Below are 13764 nucleotides of genomic sequence, written 5' to 3'. Positions count from 1 at the left end.
TAGGAAAATATATTCATATTTTCTTTTTATATGTTAAGTGCTATCTTCCATACCTGCAGCCCCTTCTGAGCTGTTTATGATGCGTGTTGAAGTAACTTCACCAGGTTTGCCAAATGTGTGATTGCAGGAGCCCCTCTGAGCACAACGAACAGAGCAACACAAGAACAGCTCATACACATCTCCAGAAAGCTCTCACAGTTAAATGACACACACCTTGCACCTCTTACCAGCTAGAGACCCTCTAAAACAGTATCTTCTGATGAAAATAACAGACCTTTTTCTTTCTCTGTAATTTGTCTTCACTTTAACATGTTCAAACCAAAGTTATTCAAAGCAAGAGTGTCTTTTCAAGTTGCTTTTTACTTTCCTCATGTCGCTTCCTTAGACAATATAAAAGCAAACTTAACTTTATTAGCACTGAAGTTTGTAGGCAACCAGGCACACCCACTACCCAAAGAATTTCACTCCAGTATTGGTCTGAACATATCATTGCCAAATAGATTGATACCAAGCCATAATTTGCAACATTCCTGTTTGCTATCGAGTCTCTCCCTGCTGATAAAATAAGTGAAACTGAGATAACTTGCTGAACTTCTACAATCATTTATGAAAAGCCAAGGCCAGGTGGTTCTGCTATTATAAATTATTTTACCAGCTGAACCATTATGAAAAATCCCAGGAGTTTAGGGAGCTGGTGTATGGGAGTGCCACTGTTGGAAACAAAATTTTAGAATTGGATCGTGTGTTTCCTGTGCAGCCTTTTTCCCAGTCAGTTCTGGTGAGTTTTTCTCATTTTTGGAAACAAAAGCAAGCCCAGAGGTTTGTTACTGTCCACTGCAGTCACCTGTTGTGTTGGTAGATCAGTGCAAGAGGGTCACATAAGGATGAATTTCTTCTTGCACTGAATTTGCAAACCCACAGTGATTGACAGTGCAGAGCAAAAAAGAGGATGAAAAATATTTCTCTGAGAAGGGCTTCTGCTGCTCTGAGAGCCATAAAACACATACCCACTGCCTTGTCTGGGGACTGCAAAACGCTTGATGCTGATGGAATTTATACATTGCATTTACTTTACACCTTCTTCTCTTTTGATGTTGGCCATCTCCTCCTTCCCACCTCCAGGAATGGAGAATTCATCTCCCAGTGTGGGGAAGGCAGCCAGCATTCCTGACTCCTACAGTGCATTCCCCAGGCTGCCCCACTTCCCCAGCCCTCGCCTGTGGGTGGCTTCCTGATGGGGCAGAGTGTGGGACATCTGGGTTACTCGTGTTGCACGTATTTGGCAAATATTCCACACCGTCTCTCCCCTCTCCTTGCTTTTCTTTGAAGGGTGTCTTGTGTTGCAGCTCTGCATTCAGGTTTGGCACTTGGTCATTTAATGCAGTTGACTGGAGGCTTTCAATGGTTTCACAGGAGTTTTGGAAAAGTGATTGCACACAGAGCTTCCCCTGGGGTTTCTGACACTCTGAGTGACAGGGCTGTCAGTGCTCAGTGAGCTTTTGTCTCTCTTCCCTCGTGGGTGGGAAATCCCACCCAGCTATCCCGGGGTTTGGTCTTTTTACCACTCTACAATTTATATTCCCTTTTCATCTTCTGAGGAAATGCATGTCACATTTTAGGAGGACTCGTTCTCACCCACTTCAGGCAGTGCTGAAAGCAAACAGCTTGTTACCCTTCAGCTTGTTCCTTCTGCTGTGCCCCGGGGTGCTTTCCAAAAACAAGGAGCTACAGATGGAGCACAGCAGCCTCTGTGCAATGAGCAGTCCTTCTCTGCCCACCACTGGTTCATTCATAGTCATTGTGCTCCTTCTGCAACAGTTCTCTGTGTTCTGAAACCAGATTAAAGCAAGTGAGAAAGGAAGAATTTTGTATGTCCAAGAAGTGGATTTAATCACTTGGAGGGCAAGAAAACAGCTTAGTGCAAACTTTTTCATGGAAGCATCCTCAAATAAATTTATTCTTACTTTAGGGTCAGCTGTGATCATGACAAACAGCCAGTGTGAGACAAATGATTCCCGTAGAGAGTCACTGATCCATGTTGTACATTGAGTGCTTTTGGATATATTTATATTCAGCTCCTCAACAGGGATTGACTGAAAGAATTAAAGCAACCCTTGACTCCTACTGATGCTGTTGTGTCAGAAATCTGCTGTGTTGTTGGCAGGTATGAAAGAATGTGTGAGGGTGTAGAAATGCTCAGCATGTGGTTGGATGCCTGCATGGAGATGGGATAGTGCTTTAAGGAAGGAGACAGGAAAGATTCATGTAAGATGCTAAATGGATCTTGGAAAGGAGGGAGTATTGACATCAGAAGGCAGAACGGTGTTTTCCTGAGGTAATGCTACCTCTTCAATGCTGAGTTTCTGCCAATTTTATTTGTATATGTATATTTCTTTATATTTGTAGGACTTTGTATTTGGTGGAGCATTCTTTTTTCTGGCCCTGTTGCCTCAGAACCTGCCAGCTCTTAGAAGAAGCTGTGAAGCTTTTTTCAGGAAAAGGTTGATATGCAGGGGCCACATCCTAGAAATCAGAAGCAGTGGGGGGAGGCCCTTGGAATGGTGGATGTTCAGTTGCTTTGCAGCTGGATTCCTTCATCTCACCAAAGGTGCTGGAATGCATCAGGCAGTGCCTGTCCTGCTTTGAATCACCCACTCTGTGGAGCAGCAAGGGCTGCTCAGAGAGAATCCCATGAGCAAATGTCTGCTGGAGAAAGGAGTCAATAATGTGAGCATGTGATGTTGCTGGGGAGAGGATCCTAAGATGATTCACCCTGTTCTTCATGGCCTTGGTCAGGTGTTGGTCAAACCATGTAAATGTCTGGTGTTTATACCAGTGAGCTTTGGAGTGCAAGGCCACAGTGGGTGTGCCTGGTGTGTCACTCATGTGCTGTCTGTCCCTGCCATGTCACTCTCGTGTGCTCTCTGTCCCTGCCATGTCTGTCTCATGTGTTTTCTGTCCCTGCCATGTCTGTCTCATGTGTTTTCTGTCCCTGCCATGTCTGTCTCATGTGTTTTCTGTCCCTGCCATGTCTGTCTCATGTGTTTTCTGTCCCTACCGTGTCTGTCTCATGTGCTCTCTTGTCCCTGCCATGTCACTCTCATGTGCTCTCTGTCCCCTGTGGCACAAACTCGAATTTTGCTGCCTTCCAGATTCCAAGGCAAAAGAGCTAATTCTTTTTAAATGAAAACCATATAATAAAGGGCTGGATCTGTCATGCAGCTGAACAAACCACAGCTTTCCACAGTGTTATTCACCATAGGCGTTCGTGTGTTCTCACTCGCTGTTGTTGACTTCTTGGCTGCTTGATGAGTAGATAACCATATAAAATATCTGGTTACTTCATTATTGGAAAGTGACATAAACTTGGTTATGAAAACAAGAGTCCAGTAGTCATGGCTCCCTTTAAATGTTGCCTTTCATGATTAAAAAAGCCCCAAAAGTACAGCACCCATCCTGAACACCCCTGTTCTAGATAACACTGTGTACACAATGACCAGCCTCGGTTACTTCAAATGCTTTAAGTAGGATCATCTCCCTCTCTTCATCACTGCTCCCCAAAGTGTTCCTGACAGTTTCTGGAATAGTCAAAGCATATTTAAGAAAGTGTGTTTACATGTTTGAAAAGAAGAGGGTGAAAAAACCTGCTTTCCATTAAGCCAGAGGCCTCAGTGGCCACTGGTTTTGTAGGAAGGTTGCACAAGATGCTTCCTTGCCTCCTCCCTCAGTGAGAGCTCAGCTCACCTCAGCATTTTCACAGGATTTGTTAGTTTGTCCAAGCCTCCCTTGGCCTACTCTGACATCTCTGGCTGTCTCTGCCTCTCTTAGAGGCATCACCTTCCTGGGTCACCCTCTCAAAGTCAGTGTCCTCACTTTGCACTGCAGCTCCTATTACAGTTCCAGCTCAAATGAGCACCCCCGCTTCCCTCCTTCCTCTGTTATGCCTTTATTCTCAACTGGATGGAAACCTCATAACTTGCAAGATGATCAGCATTTTATATTGAAATGTTAAACATGTTGAACCAGTTCAGAAGTAGGCATCTTTCCAGTGATGCAGCTTCAATTTCAAATGTTAATAAAAATTCCTAACATTGAACTCAATTTGGGAGTGGACAGCTCACAGGCTGGATGATGTGGGGTGCTGTCCCCTACTCCTGATTCAAACCCAGCCCAAGGCAGGAGCTGCTAAGAGCTGTTGGTGTGCACCCTCTGCTTAGTGACCTGTTGGGATTTGAGTTTAATGGCCACGTTTAACGTTCTCAGCTGCCAGCCACACACCCTGTGTAACCTTCTTCCATGCCAGCATCTTCCTTTGTGGTTGACATTGGATGCGCTGCAGAGATGGGATTCCCTTCTCAAACCTTCACTGAGACATGATAGGAGGTGGGAAGGGGAGAGATTTTGTCCTTCATATGGAAAAACAGATGGCATTTGTGCCTGTCTGAATAGCTGTCCTCCTGTGGGGCACTGTCATCCTGCCCACGCTGACATGCCAGAGCAGGTAAATTACAGCTCCCCTTCTCCCTTACCTCTCCCGCTCTGCAAGGATGTGCAGTCTGCCCTCCTTTTGCATTTATTTTTCTCCAGTGGGTTTTAGAAGGAAATCTTGTGCTTAGTCCTGGCTCTGCATTTAATGCTGGATTACTTGTGGGTGAGTCATGGCAAGCAGGGTCACAGGGAATGACTTCTCTCATATTCTCTTCTGACAAGGTCAGTGGTGACATGCAAGGCTGGTACTGCCTAGCTCATAGCAATGTTCCCTTGCAGAAACAAAGCCTTTAGGAGAACATCTGCAGGGTAAGGCATGTTACAGGTTGAGAAAACACGCTGCCCAGCAATCAAGTATCAGCCAAAAACGTAAAAACCTTAGTGGTCCCACTGCACTTTTCACTTGGAGCATGAGATATCTCTGGCTTCTCCTGTCTCCCCTGTGTTTGGGATACAGCTGTCATGGGCTCTTTGCTCAATTCTCTGAGGCCATGTTGCTCTGCAGGGCTGGCCCTAAGGAGCTCTTCCTATTTAATGTGTTGCTGAGCTTACACAGTTACAGCTCTTAGTGAGTTGGTTCTTTGGAAAGGCTCCTTTGGATTTCTGTCTGTGGGAGTGAGAGACAGCCCACTGTCCTCATTTCCTTCTTGGCAGCTGGACATCCTCCCTGCCCTTTGGAGAAGTGGTGGCTGAGCTAAGTGCAGTTGTGTGGAGAGCAATCAATTGTTTGTCATGCATGTTTAATAAGCAGCTGGGGTGACAGCCAGGACACCTTGGGTAGCCTTGATAGCCATGAGTTTCTAAAGTGATCCAGCGTTTGACTCACGCTGAGTTATTTGCAGGCAAATGGAATGGTTTGACTTTCAGAGGGAGGTGACGGAGGTGGTCTTACTTTGTGGCATTTCCACATCTGGGTGTCTTTTTTTCAGGCTTTCCTTCTTCATATTTCTTTCTTTCCATTGCTACCCTTTTTCTGAAGAAAAGTGCTGCTGGTGGTGATATTTTCTATCCAACTTGCCTCTTGTCCCAGCTTTATGTCTCTCCCTGCTAAGGGAGAGTGAATGATAACAGTCCTGGGGATTTGTCCAGTGGTCTCTCACCAGCCAGAGTTGCAGCTGTTGAAAAGATTTTTCAAGCATCTCCTAAATCAGTTTTTCCCAGCCCTTGGCATTATCCTTTAACTCAGATTTGGGTTTTTTATTGAGAGTCGTAGTGGTTCTGGTGAAGATTTGTGTACATGACCTCAAGAACACTGAGGTGCAGCAGTGCATTGGATGCAGCAGGAGGCTTTCCACAAGCTTTGGTGCACTTTGGCTCAGGCTTGTGAAGAAAACAGGAAACACTGGAAAACACACCAAGGGTAAACAGAGCAGTTTAGTTACATTAACTGTCTAGAGGAGAAACTCTACGAATGACCCAAACAAACAAAGCAAGTGCATTTGTTCAGCATTGCTGTGGGAAAACGGAGGGCTGATAATTGAGTTTAGTTTAAAAGAATTACACAAGAAATTGGCCAGCTCAGGCCCAGAGTGTAATTCTGGCATCCTGACCCAGTTCTGATTGCTGCACAGGCTTCAGGGAGGCCAGAGCTCCCAGAGACTGCATGCTATTTTTTATTCATAGCAGTGCTACTTTAAAGCCTTGCTCTCCAAAAAAACTGCATCAAAGAGATCTGTTGTTGCTGCCTCCCTGTGACTCCTGATCAGGTTTGCCTTGCTGTGATTATGTTAACAGTCAGGGCTCACACTGGTCGGTCAGCTTGTTTCTGGCCTCACACATGATGAGCCACAGTAAATGTGCTGCAGGACTCCTCCAGTGAGGCCGTGGTGTCTGACTGGTAAGCAATGCATTATTTATATTAGGAAAGAAGCTGGAGTGTGAAACCAGAGTCCCAGGGTGCCTACTCTGAGTAAACATTGAATGAAAGGAGTTGAAGAGCTGGCAGTCTAAGCTGTCCTTGCTTGCCTTTGTGGAATCTCATTGTCCTTAGGAGGAGACTGTGATGAACTGAAAGGCTGAAGTTTCCTGTGGGGTTGGGATGGAGGAGTGACTGTGGTGGTAACAGCACAGAGGGAAACTGAGTCTTGCTCATCCATAGTGGCTCTGCTGGCTTTGTAAAGAGTAACAGGCAGCATCTGTTTGTGGCTTCTGATAAAATGGACATTTATGTCTCAGGGAGCACACAGGGCAGTGCAGTGTCATTTTGACATTGCTACTTCTAATCTAAGAGCTTTTCTTATCAACTCTTTGTTCAAGATCAGTTCGTGTAAGACTAGAACTTCCCAAGGCAGACTATTTCAACAGACTGATTACCTGCTTCTAATTCCACATGAATTCTGAATAGCAGGTAAGATTAGATGGTCACAAATGAAATGTAAACTATTGATTCAGTTTGCACTGGTGTTTAGTACAAACACACACTGCTCTGTCCCATTTTTTTTTTTCTGTCAAAAGGAGAGGCACTGTTCATTAGTGAAAAGAATCAGCATGGCATTGCATTTACTGCTTGTTTAGGAAAACCTGGTCCCTTTGATGTAGCTGGAGACCCTTGAACTTCAGAAAATAATGTGTTAGCATACTAGGGTATGCCTTAGTCCTGCAGGTCATTTAATCAATTTCTCAAGTGAGTCATTGTAAGGTAAAGTAGATGCTGAGAAAAGTTCTGCATTGCCAATTAAAACAGGCTCCAAAGGTGTTGCTGGTTTCATTCTACCAGAAACTCATCACTGAGAGGCCAGGAGGGGTTGCCTGTGTACCTTGAGGCCAGATCCCAAGCTAATATAAACTGGCAAAGCTCTTTTGCTTTATACCAATAAAAGTATTCCTTTCAGGCTCAATTCCTTTATGCTTGTGACTTTTAAAAGAATTTCTGTTAAGAAAACAGGAATGATTCAGAAATGGGTAGATTTACACACATGTAAGAATTGAATGAATTTCGGAAGAAGCCTGTAAATAACTTTGTGAGTTCTGATTCATTCTTTATAGAGAATACATTTTATCTGTCTCAAACCCCCTGGAAAATAAACCTGAGTAAAGACTGGCAGCCTCAGCTTTTGTCCTAGGCAAGACATCTTCCATGAGATCAGGTTTAAAATAAAGCTTATGACAGGAATGTACTAATTAGTAAGTGCTACCCTTGTTTTTTTCCAACAAAAACTCACTTTCAACATATTTGACAAAAAATAATTGAACTTAATCAGAAAGCTAAAGCATTTCTTAATTAAAAACCCTAGACTAAACACTAGTCTATTCTGGAAGGGATAAAATCAGGGATCCTTAAGCACTTGCAAAGTCAGGAAGATGATTTGCTTTCAGCCTTTTGAGATGGAACACCTGATGTGCTGACCAGGAGGGTGTTCAGGAAGCTGCCAGAACAGGAGGGCTGCCAGATCCCATCCCAGAGAAACAGAGTAGAAACCCAAAAAGGAACCAGCTTTGAGTCTCAGCACTGTGGCAGTCACAAGGCAGACAAGCTGCAAGAAACCTTGGAAACCTGCCTGGTCTCCCTTAGAAAAGTTAACAGGATTGCTGCAAGCCCACGAGCCTTCAAACTGGCATTTTGGGGCAAACTCTGTTCTGGAGATTTCCTGACAAGCTCACGTCCCTTGCTTCATGGTGCTGAGCCCTTCCTTTCCTGACTTTTAGGAACTCAGTCTTTAGATGGGCTTATTTGCATTGGAGAAATACTGCTGGAGCTTTCATCCTAGCATGTGAGGAGTTTTCTCTGTGTGTAGAAACAACATGGGTAAAATATTTGGAGTGAAACCCAGGCTCCATTGAAGTCAATGGCAAAACTCCCATTCACTTCAGTGGAGCAGGAATTTCACTCTTTACTGTTTTGAAGTTAGAGTTACTAATAGACTGTTAGATTATTCCTGCGTGCATCAAACAAAATGTGCTCGATGTTAATGTTTCTGCAGTGTTCAAAAACCACAAAGGTTTAAAAACAAGAATAACTATGAACTTCTGAGTCTAAAAATTACATTCAGTGTAGTTTTGCTAGAGATAATAATAAAAATGTCCCTGGAGATAAACCTAAAATAATAGACTCCACCATATAATCTTCACTGTAAGCTAAAAATAGCAGAGATGGTGGTTCAATCTAAGCCATAATTATCAAAGTGCTGAAGTGGGTTTTGGTTCATTGCTACTAGAAATGAATGTCGTGTTTGGGCTCTGAACAGTCAAGTCCCACGACTGGGGAGAAGCAAAGCCAAGAGCACAGTCAGAAAGCAAACAGGAGCCTCAGATTTGTAGGGAAATAGCATGGATTAAACAGTGCATATTTAAAGGGACTGCTCCTAGCTTGCTCCAGCCAGCCAGCTGGAAACACAGTGAATTCTGTATTTTCCGCCCCTAATTGGTGATGTTTTGCTAAAAGGTGACACTGGCTATAAAAGGCACCTCTCTTCTGAAATTCATTTTCCATTTCACTTTGGAATTGAAGGAGGCATGTTACTTTTTAAAAGAGTTATTACTCTCTGTGATTCTGAAAAAGGGTTTTAATGTTCATTTTGAAGTAGGATGGAAAATCCTTAACTCACTTTCATTGCCTGGCAGGTTGTTGTGACGGACTGAGTGTAGCAGGTGACCTTGGTCACACCATTTTTCCCTATTCACAAAGTTTTACCTGCAGCAGAGGAGTCTCACCTTCCTGTGGTGGCAACAGGGAATTATTCTGAACCTGAACCTGCACCTGCTGTAGCAGCCCAATGGTGAAGACTCCCCCAATGATAGAAGGGTCCTGAGGGGGAAGTGTGATGGAGGTTGAAGTAACACATTTCTGTCTCTGAGTACTTTTGGAAATCCTCACTGAATGTGTTTGAATCCCTCTATGTGTTTCTACAACACAATCTGCTCTTTGTTTAGATGGTTTGTTTTGCTGAGTAGGTCACATTCTGTCCTTGCTGAGATGGGCATGGGGCAGTCTTGGTGCTGTTTGGACAGTGCTTGCAGAAATGGGCTTGGCTTTGCCTCAGGCTCCAGTCTAAACTCTGCTGTTACAGAGCCTAATTTAGGTTGGAAGGGCCACTGGAGATCATCTGATCCAACCCACCACTCAAAAAAGGATCAGCCTCAAAGTTAGATGATTGTACAATACCACTAATTTAGGAAAATGTTTTTCCTAACAGTATATTCCAAATTCGCACTGATGCAAGAACAAAGTAGACCCATCTCTAGATCATTCTCCCAGTGTAATTGTAGGGATCCTATCCACTAGATTTGGCAAAGCAGTCCAAAATTTTCAGTAAATATTCCAGCAGATACCCTTCTCTGAACTACATCACTTCTCCAGGTTCACTGTTTATAAACCCTGGGAGGAAGGTCCATAAGAAGCTCATTTAAAAGTTTCAAACGCCCAAATACCAAACAGTTTGTGAAATTAAGGCAATGGATAAATTAAAGGAACCTCTAGTTCATTTATTTAGCAGGTGCCCAGGGTAGTACATGGCTGATTGTGTGTTCTGTGTGCAGGTAATTGCTGAGAGTGTCATTGCTGAGGGCAGTGGGAAATGACAAACCCACATCATAACTTGATAGGTTTTTTCTCTTGTACTGTTCTAATCCAACAGCATGGGGATGAGCCACGATGATGATCATCAGCCCTGTGCTGGGAGGTCTCACATCATGTCTGGAGAATGGGTGAAGGGCAGGAACCCAAGCGACCTTTCCTGGTCTTCGTGCAGCCGAGACGACCTGGAAAACTTCCTAAAGTAAGAATTGTGCTGAGTGTCAAAAATCCTACCAGGCAAGAATCCACTCTGTTGCTTTAAAGTGAAAGTATTAACAATTTTCCTTTTAAAGAACTGTACATGTGTCATTAGGGTATGCAGATTTGAATCTGTCTCCATTGCAATAGCACCTTGAAACTGAGGATTGAAGAGAGGCAGAAGAATTATGTGCAGTTGTCAATGTGCTGATAACATCTTTTAAAAAATCCCATATCAGCTTTTTTTACAGAAAATGCCTTTCAATTTTGCAATGACAGAAATCTGTGTGTAGGTGGCTTGCAGAAATCTCTGCTTAAAGATTCTGCAGGTTTATACTGTGGCTTTTACTGTCTTGTTATTAAATAGCTTTTATTTTATTGAAACTTGACTTTGCCTGGGGTCATTCTGATGTGTTTTCTCACTCCTCAATGAGTGTTGGTCTAAAACAGTTCACTATAAACTTCTTCCCCACTGCATCCATGTTTCAGCTCATCGTATTCAGTTGTTCAGGAAGGATTTCTGTCCTGCTGCTTGTTAAATCTCATGTACTACAGGAAGAACTGGAATTGTCTGAACTCTGCAGTTCTAATCTTAAACCCACAGTGCAGCTCTCTGACAGACAGTGCCTGGCACAGTGCTTTGTGCTAGGAGTGGGTTCAGAATGGAAAATTTCCCACTCTGGGGGATAGAGGTGGGAAAGAAAGGAAAATAATTAAAGAAAATGGGATTTTTAATGCCATGTTAAAGGCATGAAATAGAAAAAGAAGTTGCATCTGAACTCATCTGGTTGTGTCTGGCCCCTGATATGACAGTGATATTCCAATTTATAAAAGATTGTTGGGAAGGCAAAGAGAAAAATCTTCTTTTTATGCCTGTGATGGATAAGAAAAAATGTCAAGGGCTCAGAATTCAGTTGAGGGGATTGAGGCGAGACATGATGGAAGACTTTCTAGCTGTCATTTCAAGGCAAGTGGAGCTTTGGGCTGGATTGCCTGAGGACCGAATTGAGTCTCCATCAGATTTCTAGGAAAGGTTTAGACAAATGTTTAACCCAGAATGTTGTGAATGTTGGTTTAGACAAATGTTTAGCCCAGAATGTTGTGAATGTTGGTTTAGACAGATGTTTAACCCAGAATGTTGTGATGGTGTGAATGTCGGCTGTCCTGCCTTGAGGCCTGGGGCCATGGGTGACTTCCCAAGGCCCTTTATATCCATAGCTCTCAATGATTCAGAAGACTTCCATGGAAAATCCCCTGAGGGGTTTTCCCTAAAGGGCATTTTTCCTTCCTGCCCTTCCCAGGTCCAAGGTGAGCACCTGCCTGCTGCTGACTGACCCCCGGAGCCAATATTCCGTGCGGCTCCCTCACAAGCTGCCGGGGATGCACTACAGCGCCGATGAGCAGTGCCAGATCCTTTTTGGCACCAACGCCACCTTCTGTAAGAATATGGAGGTAAGAGCTCGTGGGTTGTAGCTGGAAACAAGGTGGGAAGTGGAAATAAAGCTGCCAGGCCCTGGGGAAGAGAAAAGGAGTCTGTATTTCCCTCAGTTTCAGTGCTGCTGGTGGAAAATGAAATGGCCTTGAGCTCCATGTCAGCAGCTCCTGCTTAGGCCTCATCCTTCTTTCCCCACACTGCCCTTGGTAATCTCCCAGAGCAGACTCAGAAAAACTGGTGTTTGCACTTTGTTCCCTTTTGAGATTGTTTTGCTGAAATGCTCTGTAGAGATTGTTTTCCTGGAAGTTCAGCTGAGGTGAAAGTCTCTTCTCACAAGAGTGTTTGGCTACTTCCACAGCGTCAGCTTAGATGGCTGGCTGGGTGTTCACAGACTTCACCTTCAGACCTCTGCAGTGTTCTTAGGAGCTGACTCTTAACTGTGCTGAGGAAATATTGATGTCTGATTGTTTCATGAGGCCTTACCAAATTCTGTGCAGAATCCTGTGTGTTTTCTAAGCAACATGATGTTTAATCAGGATTTGGGTGCAGTGTGGGGTACCATGGGGTTGGTTGGCAAAATGGAAACATTGATTGTTGCTGTCTCTAGAAGCAGGTTGTGCTTGAGATGAGGCTGTTGGACTCATCCTCTGGAATTTAGACAGTCAAACTTTTCATAAGGTATTACACATAATCAGATCTTTTAATTCTGAGCTTATCTTATACCTGCTTTAGACAGGGAGTGGTGTAGTGCCTGCTTCCAGTGTGGCCTTGGAGATATCAAAAAAAAAGTTATGAAGCTCTGTTGGGTCACCAGCACCAGCTGGAAGCATTCTCTCCTCTACAGACAGGCAAGAAGCAGACAGGTTTCTTGCTTTTAATAACTGACTATTCGTATTTTTCAGCTGTCCCTCATTACCACTCTGAACAAGCTTGGGATCTTAAATCAGTGTTAAGAAAGAAAATAATAATCAGAGATAACTGAGGTTTCTAAATGCTAAATTACTAAAACTGTGGAACACATGAAAGTCCTGGGAAAATGCTCTTAGTTTCACATTAGCTGTTTTATTTATTTTGGACTTGGAAACTAGCTAATATAAAACAATAGGAAAAGAATCTGGACAGGTTGTATTTCCCAGCTCCATCAAGAAAATGCAGACCACCAGGACTACTGTACTGGAAGCAAAGTGTTAGAATATAGGTCTGTAAAGAAAACCTCAGATCTACCCAGCATGACTCAAGTTCTTCCACTTGTGTGGGTGTCACCCAGCTGGACTGCTCTTGGAAGAGATTTTTGCTATTTCCCTTGTTGTGATAAAAAACCATTTTGTTTCTGGGTATTCCAGTGCCTGATGAGAATGTCAGCCTGCTGGTAGGTGGTCAGCCTTTCTCACACAGGAGTTGCATGTCCAGTCTGGAATTGCTTCAGGGACTTGTTGTTTGCCAGAATAATGTGCCAAGAGGCACCATTCTCTATGAGATACAGACAGCAGGTGTTTGTGTCTCCCAAGATTTTTCACCAGTCTAATTATTTGACACTTTAGAACACAATGAAAAACATGCTCTTTTTCTCCATCTCTCCTTTCTCCCAAAAGCGAAGCATATTTTGTGAGGACATTAGTGCTTCCTAATGAAAAGCCTGGTAGAACTTCAGCAGATTAAAACTAATTTGCAGTCCCTTATTTAGAATTATTTCTGTTGCAGATGTGCATTAAGAATTAGCATTCACCCTGTTGTGCCACCTGCCATTAGTTTAAGCATGTGTTTACATCCTGTTATACTACTCTGAATTGGTGTTTGATGGCAAGGAAAGGAAATTCTTTAGAGGAAATGATCACTTTTGATTTTTAAACCTCTGAAGTTTGTGTTCTTTTCACCTTTGTGTTCCTCAGGCCTCATCTGCAGAATACTTGTATCATAAGTCTCAAAGCTGTCTACAAAAATATGAACCAAAAAAAAAAATTGGCACTGGTCACTGGCATTAGCTGTAGAAATTATTGGCAAATACAGCTGTCTCCTCTTTTAGCCAATGGTAATGTGGTATTTTTAATTCAATAAAGTATTAAAAAAATCCAAATGTAAAAGCAATAAACATTTGACAGTAAATATTTGTTACGAAAAGGAAATAAACTTC

General features: G+C 43.3%; 1 protein-coding gene across 1 annotated transcript in view; it reads left to right on the top strand.

The window, feature by feature from the left end:
* ADAMTS17 (ADAM metallopeptidase with thrombospondin type 1 motif 17) overlaps positions 1-13764 on the top strand; it is a 156915-nt gene that overhangs the window by 67440 nt on the left and 75711 nt on the right. The window contains exons 9-10 of the mRNA XM_053987950.1: positions 10062-10202; positions 11500-11650. Of these exons, the coding sequence (XP_053843925.1) occupies positions 10062-10202; positions 11500-11650 (292 nt within the window). The remainder of the gene's footprint in view (positions 1-10061; positions 10203-11499; positions 11651-13764) is intronic.

This window comes from Vidua macroura, chromosome 12, assembly GCF_024509145.1.
Source record: "Vidua macroura isolate BioBank_ID:100142 chromosome 12, ASM2450914v1, whole genome shotgun sequence".
NCBI lineage: Eukaryota > Metazoa > Chordata > Aves > Passeriformes > Viduidae > Vidua > Vidua macroura.
Note: the sequence above shows the minus strand (reverse complement) of the source record. Positions and strands in the feature narration are given on the sequence as shown.